At 31.3% G+C, this 21993-nt stretch overlaps 7 protein-coding genes and 1 long non-coding RNA gene across 10 annotated transcripts; 6 read left to right on the forward strand and 2 right to left on the reverse strand.

Annotated features, from left to right (window-relative positions):
- Positions 1–547: 547 nt before the first annotated feature.
- LOC109594408 (L-xylulose reductase-like) lies at positions 548–1642 on the forward strand. The gene is made up of 5 exons (XM_020009629.2): positions 548–691; positions 742–822; positions 878–1049; positions 1097–1414; positions 1470–1642. Exons 1-5 carry the CDS (start codon positions 640–642, stop codon positions 1579–1581), a joined length of 735 nt encoding a protein of 244 aa, XP_019865188.1. The 5' UTR covers positions 548–639; the 3' UTR covers positions 1582–1642.
- Positions 1643–2378: 736 nt separating this feature from the next.
- Positions 2379–3054, forward strand: LOC126264913 (L-xylulose reductase-like). The gene is made up of 3 exons (XM_049964636.1): positions 2379–2411; positions 2642–2757; positions 2805–3054. The coding sequence occupies exons 1-3, from the start codon at positions 2379–2381 to the stop codon at positions 3052–3054; spliced, it is 399 nt and encodes a 132-aa protein (XP_049820593.1).
- A 330-nt stretch (positions 3055–3384) lies between these two features.
- On the reverse strand, positions 3385–5560 carry LOC109594396 (cell division cycle protein 20 homolog). The gene is made up of 2 exons (XM_020009620.2): positions 4766–5560; positions 3385–4418 (listed from the first exon to the last, which is right to left on the reverse strand). The coding sequence occupies exons 1-2, from the start codon at positions 5424–5426 to the stop codon at positions 3550–3552; spliced, it is 1530 nt and encodes a 509-aa protein (XP_019865179.1). The 5' UTR covers positions 5427–5560; the 3' UTR covers positions 3385–3549.
- Positions 5561–5818: 258 nt separating this feature from the next.
- LOC109594383 (DNA polymerase zeta catalytic subunit) lies at positions 5819–13869 on the forward strand. Its single transcript, XM_049964826.1, has 11 exons — positions 5819–6058; positions 6110–6296; positions 6493–7529; positions 8707–8907; positions 9070–9285; positions 9424–9463; positions 9705–12702; positions 12752–12942; positions 13017–13244; positions 13301–13523; positions 13579–13869. Exons 1-11 carry the CDS (start codon positions 5911–5913, stop codon positions 13717–13719), a joined length of 5610 nt encoding a protein of 1869 aa, XP_049820783.1. The 5' UTR covers positions 5819–5910; the 3' UTR covers positions 13720–13869.
- Positions 13870–14833: 964 nt separating this feature from the next.
- LOC126264914 (uncharacterized) lies at positions 14834–15647 on the forward strand. Its single transcript, XM_049964637.1, has 3 exons — positions 14834–14975; positions 15024–15224; positions 15281–15647. Exons 1-3 carry the CDS (start codon positions 14834–14836, stop codon positions 15562–15564), a joined length of 627 nt encoding a protein of 208 aa, XP_049820594.1. The 3' UTR covers positions 15565–15647.
- Positions 15648–15917: 270 nt separating this feature from the next.
- LOC126264999 (uncharacterized) lies at positions 15918–17735 on the forward strand. Its single transcript, XR_007547551.1, has 5 exons — positions 15918–16471; positions 16526–16757; positions 16875–17330; positions 17386–17572; positions 17625–17735. It is a non-coding gene; the product is annotated as an uncharacterized LOC126264999 (long non-coding RNA).
- LOC109594413 (sorting nexin-12) lies at positions 17707–19001 on the reverse strand. The gene is made up of 4 exons (XM_020009635.2): positions 18846–19001; positions 18602–18789; positions 18325–18545; positions 17707–18133 (listed from the first exon to the last, which is right to left on the reverse strand). Exons 2-4 carry the CDS (start codon positions 18776–18778, stop codon positions 18028–18030), a joined length of 504 nt encoding a protein of 167 aa, XP_019865194.1. The 5' UTR covers positions 18779–18789; positions 18846–19001; the 3' UTR covers positions 17707–18027.
- A 338-nt stretch (positions 19002–19339) lies between these two features.
- Positions 19340–21764, forward strand: LOC126264998 (uncharacterized). 3 transcript variants are annotated; one of them, XM_049965003.1, is made up of 4 exons: positions 19340–19495; positions 19556–19587; positions 19665–19934; positions 19994–21764. In XM_049965003.1, the coding sequence occupies exons 3-4, from the start codon at positions 19690–19692 to the stop codon at positions 20412–20414; spliced, it is 666 nt and encodes a 221-aa protein (XP_049820960.1). In that variant the 5' UTR covers positions 19340–19495; positions 19556–19587; positions 19665–19689; the 3' UTR covers positions 20415–21764. The 3 variants fall into 3 exon arrangements, with proteins under 3 accessions (XP_049820960.1, XP_049820961.1, XP_049820959.1); XM_049965004.1 differs by having other exon boundaries at positions 19678–19934; XM_049965002.1 differs by having other exon boundaries at positions 19556–19934.
- Positions 21765–21993: the final 229 nt, after the last annotated feature.

Raw genomic sequence — 21993 nt, forward strand, 5'->3', positions numbered from 1 at the left:
CCACAGACTCCCCGTATAATTCAATAATTCATGACAATAAACAAAAAATGTTCAATAAATATATAATTTAACTTTTTGTTAATAATATTGCAATGTTATTATCTATTATTATATTACTATTTACGTTGAAATTACACATCAATTTCTTAAGTACCTTTTTTCTATATCTTTTTGTATTAAAACATTCTGACTTCAATTGCACCCCTTATTCGCATTTCTTCATATGAATATTTTATAAAAAGTAATGTACAAAAAACAACATGCCCTTATTGCGACTCCATACAAAAACCATGACAAAACTATTATATTTTAAAACTCTTTTTTTTGATAATTTCATTAAAATATTTTCTTGAAAAATGTAGCACAAATCCGGTGAAGCACCTGAGGTGTCACCAACTGCTTTAAAAATCAAATAACTACTACAGCAATTTTGCGAATTCAAAATATGATAAGGATGTGTTTAGAATTCACGTGAATGTTGATACATAAAGTATATTTTTCTTTGAACGGACAACTTATTTATATCAAAAATAATCATAATGTGCAATGGATTTTTTTGGTGACCTTGCATTTATCTACTTAAGAGTCATTAATGTTGTGGTACTAAAATATTTCCATTTGAGTCGTCAAGAAGACAAGATGGATATTAAGTTTACCGGTAAAAGAGCTCTAGTAACGGGAGCAGCAAAAGGTACCAGTATATTATTTTTTAACATTCAATAAATATTTTATATTTTTTAGGAATTGGAAGAGACATTGCAATAAAATTAGCTCAATGTGGTGCCAAAGTCGTAGCCGTTGGGAGGTCAAAGGAAGCTTTAGGTGTGTGTAGTATGTTTTTACTTTTAGAATTTTTATTGAATTAACCCTGTTACAGATAAATTGAAAAAACATGATCCCAAAATAGAAATAGTAATTTTGGATATAACAGACTGGAACAAAACAAGTCAAGTATTGGAAAATATAGGTCCAGTTGACTTGCTGGTAAATAATGCCGGTCTTGGTTGGGTCAAACCAATTACTGAAATAATTGAAGACGATCTAGACACGTACGTATTAATACCTGAACTTTTAATCCACTACTTTTTATCTTCAGAATTCTAGGAGTGAACACGAAAGCTCTAATTCATGTAACCCAAATTGTCGCCAAAAACTTAATCTCCAGGAAAGCAACAGGTTCGATTGTAAATATATCATCTCAAGCTGGATTGGTGGGACTTATGGAACATACCGTGTATTGCGCCTCTAAAGGAGCAGTTGATGCGTTTACTAGAGCCGCAGCTTTGGAATTAGGTCCACATGGAATTAGAGTTAATAGTGTTAATCCAACTGTTATTATGACTGATATGGGAAAAAAATTTTGGTCTGATCCCAAAGTTGCTAATCCATTGCTGGATAAAATTCCTTTGAAAAGGTTTTTTTAAATCACCATTTTATAACATTTCGACTAAAATTTATATTTATTGTAGGTTTGGTGAGGTTCATGAGGTTGTAGATGCAGTTGTTTATCTTTTGAGCGATAAATCAAGTATGATTTCCGGGGTGTCTTTGCCAATTGATGGAGGATTCACGTCCACGTAGTTATAACAATTATGTGTATTATCTATTAGTTTATTAATAAATATATTAGTTTTCAGAACAACTTTGCAATTTATTCTCATTCTATTTTATCTGTGGCAGTCTCATAAACGGATAATATACATATTTTTTAGAAGTATATAAACTAATTCCTTGTTAATAATATTAAAATATTAATTATTATTATATTATTTTTCCACTTGGAAATATAAAAAAAGAACATAAAACAAAATATTTATGTTATTATTATGATAATAGTAGGAGTGATAAATATTTGTTGCATAAGAGTATTTTTCCTTCATATCATTATATTAAATAATCTTGCATTTATTCAAACCGCATTGCTTAATAAACTGAGTATTTCATAAAATATAATGTGGAAAAAAGTACCATGTTTCTTTTACCACTTCATACTCTGTCATAACTATTTTCATTTAAAACTTATCTACATCTGTGATAATTACGCTAATATATTTTCTTAAAATGTGTATCCCAATCACTTGCGGTCTTACCGACTGCTTTGAAAACCAAATAAATCAATCTATTGCAATTTTATGAATTCAAAATTGGTAAGAAAGTATTTAATTCAGAATATCAACAGATATTCATGTTTATGGCGCTATTTTTCTTTGAACAGACAAGTTACTTAATATATAAACACATACATATTTATTGCCAATTGAAGAATAAACAAATTTTTATAACAAATGGATTTTTTTGGTGACCTTGCGATTATCTGCTAAAGGGTCATTAGTGTTATGGTATTCAAATAATTCCATTTTAGTCGTCAATAAGGCAAGATGGATATTAAGTTTACCGGTAAAAGAGCAATGGTAACTGGTTTAAATCATTCAATATATATTCTATATTCATTAGAAATTGGAAAGGATATTACAATAAAATTAGCTCAATGTGGTGTCAAAGTCATAGCTGTTGGAAGATCGAAGGGGGCTTTAGGTATATATATGTTTTCACATTCACAAATTTTATTGAATTCAACCTGTTATAAATAAATTGAAAAAACATGATCCCAAAATAGAAGTAATAATTTTGGATACAACAGATTGAAAAAAAAAGTCAAGCTTTGGAAAATGTAGGTCCAATTGACTTGTTGGTAAATAATGCCGTTCTTGGTTGGCTCAAACCAATCACTGAAATAATTGAAGACGATCTAGACAGGTATATGTTAATCCCTCAACATCCAATCAACTACGTTTTATCTTCAGAATTTTAGGAATAAATACGAAAGCACTAATCCACGTAACTCAAATCGTCGTCAAAAATTTAATCTCCAGGAAAGAAACAGGTTCGATTGTAAATATATCGTCTCAAGCTGGACTGGTCAAACTTATGGAACATACCGTGTATTGCGCCTCTAAAGGAGCAGTTGATGCATTTACTACACCTGCAGCTTTGGAACTAGGTTCTCATGGAATTAGAGTTAATAGTGTCAATTCAAGTCATAATAACGACTGATATGGAAAGACAAACAAAGTTGCTAATCCATTGCTGGATAAAATTCCTTTGAAAAGGTTTTTAAAATCACCATTTTAAAACATTTCAACTATAAATAGATATGCCAATATGTATTTTTATAGCAGTAAATATATTAATTTGCAGCGGTTCAATATAATTAAATTCTGCAATAATACGACATATGTTAGTTTCCTTTTCATTTACATTATTTCGTTAATTTTAAAATAAACGTGACAAAAAATATGTGAAGAAATATAGTATATACACACTGCTTTAATACCACATTTATATTATTAATCACACAAAATTATATGAATAATCTAATGAAGATCAGTAATATAAATAATTTATTATAAATGGTTGCTTAAAGATTTGTTTTATCTTGATATCATCCTTTATTGATAAAAATACAAAATTACATCAATTACAAATAAAAATAATGAAATTAATAGTCATTAATAGTTACATAATAATAATTAAAAATTACAGTCAAACTCATCTAATACATTGTTTTAATACACTGGGTTTCTCGCGGACAGTCACAGACTCCTTACTCTTGGTTGAAACTTTACTGAAACATTTCCACAGTCTCAGTGTTTCATCAGCTCCAGCTGACAACACAGTTGATCCATCTGGGGACATTGCCAAATGTAAAACTCTGGCAGTATGTCCAGTCAATTCTGCTACTTTAGTCATACCAGGATATTTCCAAATTATCAATTCATTATTGGCAAAACCATGTCCAGATATCAGTTCCTTATAGTTTGTGGACCAGAGAAGAGCACTGACCTGTGACTTAGTGTCAACAGCATTGATACAGGCACCAGTATTGCAATTCCAGAATCTGATATGTCTGTCAGCTGTACCTCCTCCACTGGCCAATATATGAGGTTGCCATGGACACCAAGCTAATGCTTTAACAGCAGCTTGGTGAGCAGTCAGTGTGTGTAAAGCTTGTGTTTCAGTGTAGGGATTAGGGTTCTGTGCCTGCCAGATATTTAAAACATTGTCATTTCCTCCACTGGCAAGATATTTACCATCAGTCGACCACTTTAAACCACACACCTCTTGAGTATGGCCGGACAACATTGAAATGATATGTTCTCGCTGCCTAACGTCATGATGAATAATTTGTCCGCTGCGCGAACCACTAGTACATACGTAGGAATTCCAAGAAAGCGCTCCGACACGGGAGGAGTGCCCTTCCATAATTCTCAGTCTTTTTTGTCTTGAGCAGTCCCATAATTCTACGGTACCATTCGTGGTGCCCACAGCTAATACACAACCGTCTTGTATCCACGCCAATGAACACACATAATCTGCACTTCCTTCCAGCTCTAATAACTGTTCAATGGTCCCAGCACCTGAAAAATAGTTTAAAAACAAATCAATAAATAAATCCCAAAATTATTTTTATTTTAATTTTTGGTGTATTCCAGAAATTCAGCGTTTTGTTTATTGAACTTAAATAATAATCTGTTACAAGTTAGTGAATATTACCATAGTTAATTTAAAGAATTAAATTAATTCATAAATATTCTTAGAAAATAAAATCAAGAAAACTAATATGTATATCCATTACTTATGGACCACTCTGTATGTTTAAACAAAATGTCATTTGCCAATTAACATGAAAAAACGTTTTTGAATAATCAAGTTTACACGTTTTAACTTAATATAATTAATATAATCAATCAATAAAATTACTTACCAGCATCCCAGAGATACACTTGCGATCCCAGAGCAGCAGCTAAAATATTGCTAGAATTCCAGTCCATCAAATTTAAATAATAGTCATCTACAATATCTGGAGCATCTAATATTCTGTCTGGGGCTTGTGGGATATATCTGCTGCTGCTCTTTACAGATCCAGGTGTTTTGGTTTGGGTATATATCACTCGCATAGGATTTTGAAAACCCTCAGGGGCACTGGGTGCTTTCTTTTGGTATGAAAGTATCCTCTGTTTATTTATGTCACCTCCATGTAAATTTTCAGACAGAACTTTTTGCAATTCTGTTTTTGTGGGACTGTCTACCTGGTTTTCATCTTGATTTAATTTATAGTGGGCCAGTTCAAAGTTACTGGCACTTCTTGATGGTATAAATCTATCAGCCGCCGGTGTTTTCACTTTGCCTGGGGTGGTTCCTTTGCTTTTGGGGGTTTTAGATGGTGTTTTCGTCGGCTCACTGAACTTCGTCGGAGTTTTTGTCGACGAATTCGCCGCCGACGAAGACATCGACCTCATGCTTGAATTTGATGAGGCTGTGCTGGTTTTTCTCCTTTCCCACCTTGGAGCGGGCCCTTTTGTGACAGGCCCCTCGACATTAACAAATAAATTGTTAACGTCATTCCAAAACTTAAATTGTGACATTTTTTCACTGTAAAGTGGCAATAATTGTAGCTAGGGAACTAATTCACTGTTTAACTAGTCACGGTTACTACGTTAAAGAATCATCAGCTGTTGTTGAAGTCGACCACTGGTACATCGAATGGTTCTTGGTTGGAAAACCGTTACGGTTTGAATTTAAACTGAAAAGCTTAAAGCGCCTGCGCATTCAGTATTGACGCACGCGTACTTATTTAAAAAAATTGTAATTTTTTTAAATATAAATTATTTGAATGGGAATTTGCCATTAAGCATTTTAATATTAAAAAATAGAATTAATTACTTAAAGATGTATCTTTATGGGCAGAATTTTGTTCACAAAAAAGAGTAGTTCTGTATTCCTTTTGTTTTCAATTTTAGCGGGAATAGTTCAGATGGCCATAACCATACAATTTTGTTTATTTTTTGTATACAATTATTCATTGAATCATCATGAAAATCAATTTATTTGCAATTGCATGACACAAAAATGAGCATAAATCATTTAATTCGTATTGTAGATGTTGACTTTTACATGGCACCCCCTGTTGCTGGTCTTGATGTTATGTATTCTGAGTTTAGGGGATCGTCAGTTAATCAAGTTCCAATTATTAGAGTTTTTGGATCCACACAAGATGGTATAAAGGAAATGAAAGATCATTGAATTTACTGAATTTTATTTATTTTAGGACACAAAATTTGTACTCATGTACATGGTGTTTTCCCATATTTATACATCCCCTATGATGGACAAGATGATTTAAATTCCTTGGTCTATCAAATGGCATCAAATATTGATAAGGCACTTAATACTTCTATGAAGCAAGCCTCTTCCAACACTCAACATATTTACAAAATTTCTCTTGTGTCTGCATAGTAAGTTAAGTGTTATAAACCCATCTACAAATGCTGATTTAAGACATATTTCAATTTATAAAACAATTTGTTTTTAACTAAAAAAACAATTCATGTAGTAAAATTGCCTAACAATCTAATGTAAAAAATATTGATAAAATTGAATTGTATATTATAAAGGAATTTATAGATACTAATTCTGTATCATTTATTTTAGTCCTTTCTATGGGTACCATGCAAAACAACATCAATTTTTAAAAATATACTTATACAACCCAATATTGCTTAGAAGACTCAGCAATTTGCTTCAAACTGAAGCAATTTTAGGTAAAGTCTATCAACCTCATGAATCTCATTTGCAATTTACATTGCAGTTCATGATAGACTATAATTTACATGGTATGAGCAACATGGTGGTATCAGAAATGAAACTGAGGAGAGTTCCAGATGATATGTCCGAGTTAAATTCTGATGTTTATCTTCCACCAACTGTAACTAGAATTTCCATGTGTGAGTTGGAAGGAGATATTTTAGCTGACAATATTATGAATAGGTTAGAGGTGGCTAGTGGAAATTTAGGTGTAAATCCTGGCATAGCTGCTTTATGGGAAGATGAAAGACAGAGAAGAAGGAATAAGAATGAAGATTCACAAATTGAATCTTGTTTGTCATTGAAAAATAACGACGTTAAGCCCACTAACTCACATATTGTATACAAAAGGGCGCTGCTCGATAGATTGGCGGTTTTGTCTACAGATAAAGATGATTCTGAAAGTCCAATGAATTTGTCAGTGTATCCAGCAGAAACTCCTGACAGTGCTAACATACAGAATGCATCAAATATAGAAATTCATACGCAGTCATCTAGTAGCTTGTGTGACTCAATGAATATTTCATTAAATGAATCAGCCTTGCCTTCATGTGATTCTGATAATATGAATAATACTCTTGATAATAACTTCTTTGAAATACTGCAAGATCTAGATGTGGATAATTCCCTGGAAGAAGACAGTATTCTTTCCCAAAAAGTAAAAGATCAAGAAGAAGATGATTTAGATTTGAGTATGCCAATGCCAATGACAACCCCAGTCAAAATTATACCTGATGAAGACATTATCGATAGCGATGATGATATGTGGAACGGTTCATTTAACTCTACAATAATTCCACAGTTGGATGGAAATGCCGGCCGAGTAGGTAATTTATCAAAATGTAAAGAAATAAGAGCCCTAGAAACATCTTTGACAATAAAACGTAAGTAAAAAACCTAAAACTTAAATGATCAAAGTAGTAATAGTATGTATATATTTGAAAAAAATTAAGTAAATTAATTTTAAGAGATTTTGAATTAGTTAAATTAATATTCTTTGCATTTGAGTAAAAAATTAATGTTGTAAATTTATATAATATGAAATATTTTTGTAACAATTTTACTGCTCCCTAGAGTAAAAGTTTTTTAAGCTGAAAATATGTATTTACTAGTACTCAATTTGTTTAATATTTCGTGGAATTGTTTTTATTCAGAATACGTGAAATTTTTAGTATTATATAATATCATTCATTTGGTCTTGTAGAATCTCTAAAATTAAAAAGACAAGGTATCGATTTTTCAAATGTTTTATTTGAGAACTGCCAACAAGGTGAAATATTACCTCCAAGATTGTCAAGAAACGCAAGAAAGGGAATTCAAATCAAAACTAACAAGAATTTAGATCAAAATAACAATGTTACAGATGATCAATCCATTTCAACTCCTAAAAGTATGCCCATAATTGATCCAACTCAAAATCCATCTATCAGTGTTGAAACCAAGAAATCTATAAAAAATTCGCACGTGACGTTAAAGAAAAAAATTAAATTAAAAGACAAGTTATATAAAATTTTAGAACAAATAAAATCAGATAAAACCATAACCACTTTAATAGATCAAACCAACTTAGATAAATCATATAAACAAAAACAAAAGCCAACATATTTAGTAAAAGTGAAACCAGCAACACAAAAAAGAAATAAAATCGTTGAAATTATCCAGAAAAATGATAGGAAAGCGATATCTTTATTAGATAAGGGAGCTAGACCAAAATTTGTAGTAAGATCAAATTCTAAAGAATTACGTAAGTAACGCGTTTAAATGGGGAATAAAATGAATTCAAATTTTATTTTTGGCATGCATATTATTCAGCTGATGAATTTTTGTAGATTATTTACAAATTAAACTGCTCTTTAAAAGATGAAATATTGTTCAAAAAATACCTATTTGTGAATTGTTATTATTGAATAATATTGTTATATTTTAATTTTTAAAGAAAAGTTTACTGTTTATTTTTTTTTATTTAATGAATTAGTTATGAGTATTCATTGTTTTTAGAAACATGATTAGGCAAAATTTTTTGTATTTCTTAAAAAGTACTTAAATGTATTTAATTTTTAGATAAATTAAAAATAAATAAACCATTCCACATGACTATAAAATATCCTAATGGAGAAATGTTCTTATACGTCTATAATAAAGGAATTTATCCGGACATAAATAAATGTACAGATATCACTAATAATGAACAAAAAGGTCATATTAACACCGGGATTGATTTTTTTAATACATTAGATAGTTTGAATCATCTTCAAGTGAATGGTAAGTTAAGTTAATATAATATAATACAACATACTATTTACTGAAATTATGAAGAATATTTTTCTAAAAAAATGTAATAAATACAAACTATATTCTTTAAATTTCTGTAATGAAAAAATATATAAGGTTATAGTGATGTGATGTGATAATGTTTAATTCCAGGTCATTCAAAAATGGTAAAAGAAAAAAGAAAGATAAATTGCCAAACAAGAGACCAAATTCCGGCCATGTTTTCAAATCTTCAATCATTAGATGGAAATTGTGATTCTAGTTCTTCGGAAGAGGAACAACCAGTTGTTAAAAGAAGGAGGACGAGTAGAAAAGTTGTTTCACCCAGATACAATTCATTGCCAATTTCTATATCGTCATCACAAAAAGGTATATGGTGCATCAACACATGCATTAAAGTCAAAAAGAGAAGGCGACGTTTATTATCATGTTTTGACCTTCTCTTTTTGATTCTACGTTAAGGGTAATTTAAATTAGGAGCGTTTAAAAGAATATGTTTTTTACCAGGCACAACTATGGATAATCCTAGCTTTTCAGTAGGGAGAACGTGAGTTTACTTAAGATTATGGTGATAAGTTTTCCATTTAATTTTAATGTCGTTTTTATCAGTTAACTCCCAACTTTAAAATGATTAGTTTAACGTTTAGTTTAGAATTAATGTAATTTCAATAACTAGCAATTACGTAAACTTTCTCAATAAATAGTAGTTTCATGAGTTGGTATTCATAAACATTCATTATATAAAAATAGTAAAATGAACAGTTATACTAATATTAAGGTTTTTTCAGTGAAAACAAATCTGAATTGGAAGGAAAATGTTTCAACCCCATAATGGCTGTTAAAAAGCAATTAAACTTCTGTGATACTAATTTAAATTCAACTATAGTGGAAGAAATACGAGTGTGCAATTTAACGCCTAATCGGTCACGTCGTTCTACCTTGCCAACTAATTTAGTTGATGAAAAACTTAAGTCTACACCGGAAAAGTTAAATGAAAAATTTGGCAATAATGGCTCATTTTTTGAAAACAACCTAACAATTTCTGAACAATATGATTTAAAAACAAAGTTTATTCCAATAGAAGGAACTTCAAATAAATTAACACCACCTGTGTTTAATGATAAAAGCGATAACGAAATAAGTACTCAAGAATCACATTGTGCGTCAAACATTGCCTCAGAAAATAAATATTTTGCAAATTCTCAAAGTTCCAATTCTGACCTGTTTCCAAGCAGTTTAGAGAGCATACCTTTGGATTCGGCAGAGGATTCAAATAGAATCATAACTGATGATACTTTAACACTATTTTCCAAACCAAAATTTAATCCCCCCACTAGAGGGGCAGTTGTTACATCATTAAATAAGTATAATTTATTACATGTTAAACATCAAGATCCTTACTATAGTAATGTGGAAGATGTCACAACCGGTATAGAGGTTGGATTAGCTTTACTAAAAGTGTTAAGTAAGTCAACAATCCACTTAACAGAATTTGAAACAAAGTTGGATTCAATTAACACAATCCGTAAATCTCACATGAACAAAGTGTCACATAACATGAAGTGGAATCAGAATAACATTAACAACTTAGCATTGTCATTCATAACTAACAGAACTGCTTTATTAACACCTATTAGAAAGTCTCCATCCAAACAGGATGTAATTAATTGGATTATGGATAAAAATAAAAAGCAAGTAATCCCTGTTAAGAAACCAGAAAAGGTAAAAGTATTCATACCCCTTAGTCAATCTGAAGATGACGAAGATATGAATATGACTTTAACGTTATCGCCTTACTCTCCAGAATGTTCTCAAAAAGATGATGATATTCCTCAAACTCCCAAATCTAGTTCGCAAAATTCTTCAACAAACAGTGATACACCAAAATCATCAAGAGAAGGAAGTCCAACATTGGGTAAAGCCAAGAAAAAGAAAAAAATCATGCGGGGTGAAAAGACTGTTTCCTTAAGAAAGTCTATTCTTTTGTCTCAAGAAAAGGCGCACAATTCTTGTCAGTTAACAGGAGTCTCCATTAACAATACCTTTGGTTTTGAGAAATCTGTTAATAATTTACAAAATGCAAGAGCTGTTTTAGATCATCAGTTCTTGACAGTGATGATCATGGAGATGCACATAAGAACTAGAGGAGACTTTAAACCAAATCCAGAGTATGACCAAATATGCGCAATATTTTACTCCATATTGAATGATGCACCCACAACTGAAGACAAACCTGGAAGGTCAAAAGGAGTTATTGCTGTTAATCAAATACCATTAATGGATGAGAAAATGGCTCCCTTATTAGATGGAATTAGTGTAGATTGTAAAGTGGATTATGTGTCAACGGAAGCGGAACTAATTAAAAAATTCTTGGAACTAATCCATTTTTGGGATCCCGACATTATTGGGGGTTATGAAATCCAAATGTTGTCGTGGGGATACTTCATAGATCGAGCGGCAGTTCTAGGATTAAATGTGACTCCACAACTAGGTCGCATTAAGGAAAATCAGAGAATGAATAATGAAGGCATACAAGGAGAATTAAGAATAGTAGGCCGTATTCTGTTGGACGTTTGGAGATTAATGAGACACGAGATTAGTCTGCAAAGTTACACTTTTGAGTCCATTATGTATCACATATTACACCAACGAGTACCTGTTCACAGCTTTAAAGATTTATCATTTTGGTGGGACCACAGGTCCCACATTTACAGACACAGAACAGCAAATCATTATTTTTTTCGTGTCGATTATATTTTAGAATTGTTTGATAAATTAGATTTAATAGGTCGAACAAGCGAATTAGCCCGGTTGTTCGGCATTCAGTTTTATGAAGTTCTATCACGTGGTTCTCAGTTTCGAGTCGAATCCATGATGTTGAGGCTGGCGAAACCGCTTAATTTTATACCAGTGTCACCAAGTGTGACGCAGAGGGCCAACATGAAAGCACCAGAATACATCCCTTTAGTTTTAGAACCCGAATCGAAACTGTACGTTGATCCGGTGGTTGTTTTAGATTTCCAAAGTTTATACCCTTCGATGATAATCGCCTATAATTATTGTTTCTCCACGTGTATTGGTAAGGTCAATCGCCTGGGGAAAAATGCACCTTTTGAATTTGGGGCGACCCAATTGAAAATTTCAAAGCGAAGAGTGGAGAAGTTGGTAAAATATGACTTACTAAATTTTTCGCCGTGTGGTGTTGCATTCGTTAAACCGAAGGTACGGGAAGGAATTCTGCCCCGTATGTTAAAGGAGATATTGGGCACTCGATTAATGGTCAAGAATTCTATGAAAGAAAATAAAGATGACAGTTTATTGCAGAAAGTACTGCACAATAGACAGTTGGGACTTAAACTCATTGCAAACGTTACTTATGGATATACGGCAGCTAATTTTAGCGGCAGAATGCCATCCGTTGAAGTGGGTGATAGCGTCGTAAGTAAAGGCAGAGAAACTTTGCAACGGGCTATCGCTATGGTGGATAATACGCCTGAATGGGGTGCGAAAGTTGTTTACGGTGACACCGACTCATTGTTCATCATGTTTCCTGGCAGATCCAAGGATTACGCCTTTGAAGTGGGCAAACAGATAGCTGAAGCTATCACAAAAGATAATCCGGATCCAGTCAAGTTGAAATTCGAAAAAGTTTATCAGCCATGCATCCTGCAAACTAAGAAAAGGTATGTGGGATACATGTATGAATCACCAGACCAAAAGGAACCCATATACGAAGCCAAAGGTATCGAAACAGTTAGAAGAGATGGATGTCCTGCTGTAGCAAAAGTAATTTTAATAAGCTGTTTTGTATTGTTTAATGTCAGTATTATTTTAGATGCTTGAAAAGTGCCTCCGACTTCTTTTTGAAACCAAAGATGTAAGCCTGGTGAAGAAATATGTCCTTAGGCAGTTTCACAAAATTATTGCTGGCAGAATAAGTATTCAAGATCTTACATTTGCCAAGGAATATAGGGGCGCCTCAGGATACAAACCAAATGCTTGTGTTCCAGCTTTGGTATTATCAAAGTAATTTATTAACTAATTTTTGAAAATATGCACTCTAATGGCAACTTGTTTGTTCATATTTTATGTGATTCCAGAAAGTGGAAAGCAGTTGATACAAGAAATGAGCCTAGAAGAGGTGAGCGGGTTCCTTACGTCATAATTAACGGCCCCCCTGGTTTACCACTTATTAAGCTAGTCAGATGTCCCCGAGAATTATTGGCAGATCCGTCCTTGAGGCCCAATGCCTTGTACTACATCACTAAAGTTATAATACCACCCATTAATAGATGTTTCACTCTAATTGGGGTGGATTTAAATACTTGGTAAAGGACATTTTACTTATTTATTTTTGAGCAATCTATGTTTTATGATTTTATAGGTTTAACCAGATGCCTCGGAAACATAATCAGTTATTGCCCACTTCTTCTCCTGGTAAAAAAAGCACAATTTCACAGTATTTTGCAACAACAAGCTGTGCTGCATGTGGTGAACAGACGAAAACCGGTTTATGCGAAGACTGTTGCTGCTCTCAACAAAAAACTGTCATTATACTAACAGAAAAGGTTAAAATATGGGAACAGAATAATCGTGAAACTAATTTGGTAAGTATTTCTATACAAATGTTATTTTATTTTTAAAATTGCAATTTTTTTGCAGATATGCCAGTCATGCACGGGTTTCACATCAAACGTCTCATGCATTTCTTTAGACTGTCCAGTGTATTACAGGCGGATACAAACTGATCGAGATCTTCAACAGGCGACATTCGTAAGGCAGTTATTATCAACGGAATTTTAATTATATACTTTTTATATGTATTTTTTACTTATTTTATTGTATTTATTATGAAATTGTTTTGTTTAAATTTTAAAAATAGCTTTAATTGTGATAAATGTTAATTATTATATTAATTATTTTTGATATAAAAATAAATTATAATTAAAAATTTATGATATTTAATTTTTATTTATCCTTACTTAACGTTAGGTCATTATACGAATTTAAACATTACATTGCGTAAACATTATTAAATTAAATTAACAATTTAATGGACACTATAATGTTCTTTCTATAATTCTATAAACTATAGGTTGAAGAGATGGTACAAGTCGTCTTATCCCTCTACTGATTTATCATACTATCCCTTTTCTAATAACCCCGGTAAAACTGCAACAATCTATATCATAAGTCAATAGCACAATAGTATTTTTAATAACAATACAATTTAGTTTACGAAACGTGACCCCGAGAATAGTACCCGTCAGCATGTCCAACTCAATGCCAAATATATATTTATTCAAATTAACCGACTTAACAACAAATAAATATATAATCTAATTTAATGATTATATTATATAATTCTGAAGAGGATCATTCTTTTAATATTCAGGGGTTATTTTTCTTCTTCCCAGTTTTGCTTTTGAAATGTTTTTCATAGGATACACAACTCGTTATGGATCACTGATACACACATATATAATAATTTACGAAACTGCCGTCAAAAACTCCAGGATGGGTCCACCTTGTTGTGGCCCTGGGGCTCAGTACCACTCCACAAACCAGTGGGAGTAGGAAGCTTACGGATCCAATTGCAATTCCAATCCATTCCCGATCTTCCCCGATTGGTCTTGTTCTTTCCGAACCCAGTTGACAGGGGGCTGGCATCTTTGCCTGCCTTACGTCTTCTGGTTCAGTAAACCCATGTATGCCTCGCATATATGTCTCTTTGTCATCCCTACATGAATTTTCATGTATGTCTGACATTTGGTCATGATCTTCGGATCGGTACCCGGAGAGGGGTTTTTAGTCGGTGGGAATTCAGCACTGCCTCCGAATTCCATCAGGAGTGCGTCTTTTATAAGATATTCTCCTTTTCGTTCAAAAAAAAAAAATGCTGTCAAAATTGACAACTATGAGCCTAGGAAAGATGCTATCAGCAAAAAAGCCATTATCTCAGATCTTCAATGTCCAAGTAGAGTTCGAAACAGAATCTGATCTGATAGATTTATTAAATAAGAGTGGTGATGCTTTAAAAGATATCACAAAATCCGACGGTACGAAGATTACTTTTGATTGCTAATTTGGTATTCAGTATTTTTCAGGTTGTTTGATTTACTGGACTAATGAGAAACACAACTGTATTTATCAGATCCCTAGATATATAACCAATACTAGACATTGTATAAATTGGGATATCAGAGAGGGATTAACTATAGCTGCGTATGTAGCGTATACTAAGCAGTATATTTTTCTAGACAATATTATTTCCAACCCTCGTTATCCTCTCAAATTAGGTTATTATAGTAAGGAAACTTACTACATTTATAAAATAATATTAATGCTCAACATGCGATTGCAGATCAAGCTAAAACTGTTATTTCTGTCCCAATAATAGATCCAAGTAAGAAATGTTTAGGTGTGATTGAAATTTATAAAAACTACAATGAATATTCAAAAAGCGATCTCTATACAGTACAGATGTTAGCATATTGGATTGCAATAACGATTAATCAACAAAATATAAGGATGGGACATTATCAAGAAATTGTACTTACTGAAAAATTGTTAAATGCCACTAAACAACTTTTATATGTTGACGCTACTTTAGAAGATATACTTAGTAAATTAATGGTAAATTTATAAAAGCCAATTTTGTATAAATCAATGATGAAATTTATATGTTGAAAACCGAGTTTATGTAGTTAATTATTTTTAAATATTTCTAGAGTATAACAATAGAAGTTATAAAGTCTGTCAGATGTTATTTTTATGTGGCTAATGTTAATAGCCCTAATTTAGATTCAGATGTATATGTTCAAGGCATTGATGAAAATAGATGTAACTTGTATAAGAAAAGTGGTCGAGTTAATTTAAGAGGCCACAGAGGAATTGTGGGCTTTGCTGTTAAAATAAGTATGCATCGTGTAAATTATTAAATAATGAATAAACAAAATAGATATCAATAAAAGTAATTTATTACAGATAGAACTATTTATATAAAGGACGCATACAATGATACAGATTTTGATGTAGTAGATGAAGAAACCGGATTTATTACGAGGTCCACAATTGCTGTGCCAATAAAGTTTAATAATAGGCTATTAGGCAAGTACAATGATAAATTGTTAAATATATTGTAACATATTTTTTTAGGTGTCGTTCATGTTCTGAATAAAGAGAATAACCAAATATTTACTCGTGCAGATGTAAATGCGTTAGAAACCTTAGCTATTTTTTGTGCAGTTGTTTTACGTTTGAATACGATGCATATTGATATTAAACACAACGTAATAAATTAAGAGTTGCTTAAATTACTACAATATAAAAGACAGACTTTATAAAATATGATGTTTAGTGTTTTACATATATTGTAGTTCATTAAGCAATTGATTTGATACATTGAAAAACTCTAATTCAAATAAATTAAATTACAGGATCAGTTTAAAATATGTTATACAAATCTACTTTTAATGCTTCTTGCTCCCAAACCCAATCAATTAAGGGAAATGAGAATTTTGCCCATTTTAAAATTTCCTATAAAATGGAAAGAGTAATTAATTATGCAAAATGTTAAAGGACACATTTAATGTATAGTACTTTTCAGTTTTTATATACATGTTAAATATCCCGTATTCCATGTTCCATACATGGTGAGGATGATTCAAGCACTGTTAGGCCTTAAAACAATTGATGAAAATATTATAACGACCTATGTGGTTTTAAATAAAAATATGCATGTTGATGCGCCGTTTAGTCACTTTGGTCAAACTTTTGACACGTTTCATGCCATGTTCTTGATTATGTCTCGAAATATTGATTATTTTCAAACGGTGGAGGTAAATATGTATATATTTTTATAAAGTCGATTATTGGAGTAATGAGTATCTGTTTCACATATAAAACACACTAACAAGGCACACCTTGATAATTATCAGTTATTACACATATTTTAGAGATATGCCCTCATAATTGCACAACTTTCACGGAATTTAGAAGGTACAAATGTTATCAGTTACTGTGTTCTTAAAAAAAATATTATTGAGAAAATTTATGAAGAAACTCCCACGCAAAACTTTGTTTGTCATTTAGCTTCTTTACTATTAGGGGCAAGTCCATATTACAACAGATGGTACTAAAATTAACAATTGTTTTGTAGGAATGTCCTTTTCTAGGACATCTTAGTTCAGATCTTTTCAGGAAAATATGGTCATTAGTTAAATTTCTAATAAGTATGGATAAACTGGGATTTGAAAAAGTAAAAACTGAATTAACTAGTAATTTAAAGGAAATAAATTGGAAATCTCCCGAAGTACGATCAAAAGTTTGTGCTCTTGTATATATTTCAGCACAATATCACATATTTTGGAAACCTTTTAAACAAGCACAAGATATACTACACAAATTTCAAGGTAACTACAAGAGTTATTACAGTCTATAATCTATAAGTAAACCTGGAAATTCTAGATGAAATGTACAGTGAGGGAGATTACTTTAAATCATTAGGTATGCAACCTGATGCGTTTTACGATAGAACTAAGCGACTAACCGCGTCTTTGAACCATCAAATATTTATGCAACAATACTGCTTACCATGTATGGCATTGTTGGAGAAAATATTTCCAAACACAGGAGATTTGTTGTATAAATGCCAGTGAGTTATCAGCTTAAAAATTTAGAAATTGGCTACATAAAAACTGTTTTAGAGAATTTTATGAAAATCTTGAAAGAAAAAATGAATTTTTTATAAATAAAAGTGAAGGAGTAAAAATGTGGTCACAGTATGAATCAATAGCATATAAATAAATTTATTTGAGTAAATATATATAACCGACATTCTATACATTTATAGCCTAAAATATTTATTTTACAAATGTTTAAGCACGGAATAAACAATATTCCAAATATAATAAAATAATGTGTAAAATTTCCTTAAATAAGTTGTTTACATAAATTTAGGAAAATATATGAGTTTAAACAATATCAATAATAACACATACAACTAGATTATAGAATACTTACACATAGATAAAATTTGTTTTTAGGAATACATAATTTTAAAATAAGATCAAACAAATGGAATTTAATGAACCTACAGTTACTGTCATTTTACGTATTACGAATTTTGCCTGGAACATAATTTTTATTGATCTGAGGTTCTTGTAAGAACATATGCAAGCACCGTTCGTTTTGGGCCAGTGGATGTCCAGCAATTCTGAAAGAGCAAACATATTTAAATTGTTTTGAGATAATCTTAAACAATAAAATTAATTTAAGTTTTTTATATGATTTGAATTGATAAGATTTTAACAGTGTGTAACTTTTATTATTAGAAACTGACTCATGTAAAATTTATAAAAATAAGCATTTATTCTAATTTTTGTGGTAAAATATAACAAAACTTACTTATTAATAAATACTTCTAAACCTATTCTTCGTTCCTCAATGAAATCTTCTTCAAATATCCCATCATCACTTCTGAAAGGGAGCTGTTTTTTCCAGGCCTTGCCAGGTAACGGAGGCACAACAATTTTACTGTCTCTCTCCAATTCATTTCTTAACCATTCAAAATCACTATATCTCCGCCTTACGCTAGATTCCTTTATTTTAAATACAGGCAAATTTGTCTGCAAACGACAATAGAAATTAACACCATGAATCAATTTAGGGGGTGTATACTTACTCTCATTTTAACTTCATAATCAGTGAATCTCTTTTTGCCTACGCCAATAGTAGTTACTGGATTAACTACGTCGATTTCTAGAAAATTCGCCGGCGCCGCATATGCATCGTCTAAAGTTTGTTTTTTAACATTGAGTCGTCTTGTGGCGTCTACCGTTGCATCCGACTCGGCCATCATTGTAATTTGAACTTTAAAAATAAAATATTAGCAAATCTTTTTACAATATTCATTGAAAGGTACTTACTTTAATATTAAAAATTTTAGAGTGGAAAAAATGTGATAATTATGCGAAAACACGAATAGTTTCTGGATTTTTGTTCCTTTCAATGGAACTTGACAGGAACGTCATTCAGACAGATACCAAGTGAAATTAGCGACAAAACAAAGGGGAGATGTTCTGTAGATGGTTCACATAGGCAACAAAGAATACTGCAATTCTAATACAATAGTCTCCGATTAAATAAAAAAAGTGAGCTAATCTTGTAGATCATAGAAAACCTAAATTGTAAATTAAGGTGGAAACATTTATGGAAATATATCAATCTTCAAATCAACATGGTATATGTATTTTATTTTAGTTCTTACTATATATTTATAAATAAACTAATAATCATAATTATAACAACTTTAAACATTAAATTTTTAGTCACAACTATTATTAGTTGGTAAAACTGCATTATAGCGGCCTAAGATTAAGTTGGCAATTCTGGAACCTCGAAATTGGACGCAACGTTGCCGCTGTGACTTTTTATATTTTCATTCAATATTTTGTTTCTAACCTGTGTTCGTGTTTATCCTTTTGTGTAGTTTTATCTTCGTGTTTATTAATTTGTGTTAGTTTGATTTATAGACAATTTTTATTGTGTTTGATTTGGTATTATATTAAATTTGTTGGTAAGTAAAAAATTAATTTAAATATATATTATATTATTAATCTTATTTCAACTATTTCAGATTGTGCTATAGCTTTAGTTTAGTATTTTTAGGTATTCATATATTTATTTTAATTATAATATTAGCTATTAGCTATGAATAATAATAATTTTGAAACAAAATTGTTTAGTTTTTTTTTTAAGGATTTGAATATAATGGCGCCAACAGAAATTGTTGACGAAGTCCTCACTGTTGAGGAAATTAAAATTGAAAATCATTGTTTAAGAGATTTCCCCGAATCAAAAAAAGAGATGATGGAGTGGTTGGCCAGAAGAGGCTTAATAAAAAACCATTTCACGTGCGATGTGTGTGACATTCCTATGTCTCTAAACAAATATTCAGGTGGAATAGACGGTTTTCGGTGGAAATGCCGATTATGTACCACCCGAAAATCGATAAGGTGAAACTGGTTCTTTTTTTACTGAATCTTATTGTAAATTATTAATAATTTTTATTTAGGCATGGCTCATTTTTTGCTAACAGCAAACTTAGTTTGCTGCAATCAATGATCATTATTTATTGTTGGAGCATAGAAATGCCACACGAAGACATTAAGAGGGAGGCCCACCTTGGTTCAAATTCCACCCACACAATAGTGGACTGGTGTTCGTTTTGCCGGGAAATTTGTGAGGTGGACCTCATAAATAATCCGGACGTTATTGGGGGTTTTGATGAGGAAACTCTCGAGCCCAAAACGGTGGAGATTGACGAGTCCAAGTTTTTCCACCGCAAATATAATAGAGGTCGGTGGACTGAGGGACAGTGGGTATTTGGAGGAATTGAAAGGGGAACAGGGAAATGCTTCCTTGTTGAAGTTCCTGATAGGACAACTGCAACCCTCCACGAAATGATTCAGAGGTTTGAATGTATTTCTGATTAGGGCTTTGTAATAGCTTATAATTGATGAATGCATGCTCATTTCCAAATAAATCGCAGATTTTCCATGGAAATTTCTCGATTTATAAGGAAAATTGCACTGTAGTTACTATTTTTAGACAAAAAACAATTTATGGTAAGTGATGTTTTAAACAAATATATGCCAAACCAGATGGATGACAGGTAACATTAAGACAGGTAGTATTAAGATTTTATCAATTATGATTTATTATTATTTTACAGAATACCTTTTGAGTTTATTTTATTATTATCTTACAGAATACCTTTTGAGTTATTTTTATTTATAGTTTCCTTTTTAAAATTAAAAGTGTCATGATTTAATAGGTATATTTTACCCGGATCCCATATTATATCAGATGGATGGAGGGCATATGATGGGGTAGATACAATTAGGGATGGGATCTACACTCATGATAGAATTATTCATGAGAGAAATTTTGTGGATCCTGATGATGCCACCATCCATACACAAAACATTGAAAACATGTGGATGAGGGCCAAAAGAAAGTTGCGGCGCCAATTTGGAACGTCTGAAGCATTATTTGTTTCCCACCTACATGAATTTGTGTGGCGGAATAAATATAGAAGAAACGGAAATTTTTTTAGTTCAATTTTAGTTTGTCTTAGGACACAATATGTTTTTAATTAGAGTGTTTTATTTTATATTTTTATTTATGTTATGAAAAAATTTTTCTATATTATATGCCTATTTTTTTCAAAATTTCGTTAAAAACCCACATTTTCCTTTCTTATATTTTTTTAAATGTTTTATTTTTATTCGTAATGAGAACTCGGTGTTGGTCAATCAAATAATTTTAAATTTGAACAATACTTATTTTTAAGGTTTTCCCTTGAAATTTTTGTAGAAAAAAATTTCCACTGTATGCCTATTCTTTTTTCAGAAAGTTTATTTAAAAATTGAATGTTTTCAAAAAAAAAAAGAAATACCTAACCGAACCTAACAGTTCATCAAAAAGAAAGAATATTTTTAAAATAAATAAACAAGATAATAAAATTCCAAAAATATATCATAAAATAAAACAAACAAGCACCAACGGATATCTCGTAAACTTTCAGTAAATTTAATCGATAATAAATGTAACTTTATCTGTGATGGTAAAATTGGTAAAACGGAAGTTTACATATTTGATTTTTTTTCAATCAAAATTTTCCGTAAATTATTGAAAATATAAATTAAAAAAAATTAGGTTACGTTATAATGTACATTTTTTGCTCGTCGGAATGTTACAAAATATCTCACTAAGTAATAAAATATCAGATACGGCAACGTTGTGAGAATTCTTGACGCTAATGCGCCTGCGGGAACTACCAACATAATTTCAGGCCGCTATAATGCAACTTTACCTAGTTTTGTTTTTAGTTAATTTGCAATAGTTGTTTTATATGGTATACATTACATACATTATTTCGAATTGAGATGGATATAATGTAACTTTAATTTTCTTCAATATATGTGAGCAAATTCTTGTTTAATATACCTCTATACTTAAATCAGTCTAAGAGAGCCTATGCCAATAGAATTGAAGCATCCTCGTAGCATA

This window comes from Aethina tumida, chromosome 3 (genome assembly GCF_024364675.1).
Source record: "Aethina tumida isolate Nest 87 chromosome 3, icAetTumi1.1, whole genome shotgun sequence".
NCBI lineage: Eukaryota > Metazoa > Arthropoda > Insecta > Coleoptera > Nitidulidae > Aethina > Aethina tumida.

Bases quoted from the DNA above. Each gene is read 5' to 3' on its own strand.
- LOC109594413 (XM_020009635.2), bottom strand. From the start codon at position 18,778: ATGATGGCCGAGTCGGATGCAACGGTAGACGCCACAAGACGACTCAAT. The intron at 18,546-18,601 runs GTAAGTATACAC...TGTCGTTTGCAG, and splicing joins ATTATGAAGTTAAAATGAGA to ACAAATTTGCCTGTATTTAA. The intron at 18,134-18,324 runs GTAAGTTTTGTT...TTGCTCTTTCAG, and splicing joins TTAGAAGTATTTATTAATAA to AATTGCTGGACATCCACTGG.
- LOC109594383 (XM_049964826.1), top strand. From the start codon at position 5,911: ATGAGCATAAATCATTTAATTCGTATTGTAGATGTTGACTTTTACATG. The intron at 6,059-6,109 runs GTATAAAGGAAA...TATTTATTTTAG, and splicing joins TTTTGGATCCACACAAGATG to GACACAAAATTTGTACTCAT. The intron at 12,943-13,016 runs GTAATTTATTAA...ATGTGATTCCAG, and splicing joins CCAGCTTTGGTATTATCAAA to AAAGTGGAAAGCAGTTGATA.
- LOC126264998 (XM_049965002.1), top strand. From the start codon at position 19,630: ATGAATAATAATAATTTTGAAACAAAATTGTTTAGTTTTTTTTTTAAG. The intron at 19,935-19,993 runs GTGAAACTGGTT...ATTTTTATTTAG, and splicing joins ACCACCCGAAAATCGATAAG to GCATGGCTCATTTTTTGCTA.
- LOC109594408 (XM_020009629.2), top strand. From the start codon at position 640: ATGGATATTAAGTTTACCGGTAAAAGAGCTCTAGTAACGGGAGCAGCA. The intron at 692-741 runs GTACCAGTATAT...TATATTTTTTAG, and splicing joins AGTAACGGGAGCAGCAAAAG to GAATTGGAAGAGACATTGCA. The intron at 1,050-1,096 runs GTACGTATTAAT...TTTTATCTTCAG, and splicing joins ATTGAAGACGATCTAGACAC to AATTCTAGGAGTGAACACGA.
- LOC126264914 (XM_049964637.1), top strand. From the start codon at position 14,834: ATGAGCCTAGGAAAGATGCTATCAGCAAAAAAGCCATTATCTCAGATC. The intron at 14,976-15,023 runs GTACGAAGATTA...AGTATTTTTCAG, and splicing joins AGATATCACAAAATCCGACG to GTTGTTTGATTTACTGGACT. The intron at 15,225-15,280 runs GTAAGGAAACTT...ATGCGATTGCAG, and splicing joins TCTCAAATTAGGTTATTATA to ATCAAGCTAAAACTGTTATT.
- LOC109594396 (XM_020009620.2), bottom strand. From the start codon at position 5,426: ATGTCACAATTTAAGTTTTGGAATGACGTTAACAATTTATTTGTTAAT. The intron at 4,419-4,765 runs GTAAGTAATTTT...ACTATTTTTCAG, and splicing joins AGTGTATCTCTGGGATGCTG to GTGCTGGGACCATTGAACAG.
- LOC126264913 (XM_049964636.1), top strand. From the start codon at position 2,379: ATGGATATTAAGTTTACCGGTAAAAGAGCAATG. The intron at 2,412-2,641 runs GTAACTGGTTTA...TGGATACAACAG, and splicing joins TTACCGGTAAAAGAGCAATG to ATTGAAAAAAAAAGTCAAGC. The intron at 2,758-2,804 runs GTATATGTTAAT...TTTTATCTTCAG, and splicing joins ATTGAAGACGATCTAGACAG to AATTTTAGGAATAAATACGA.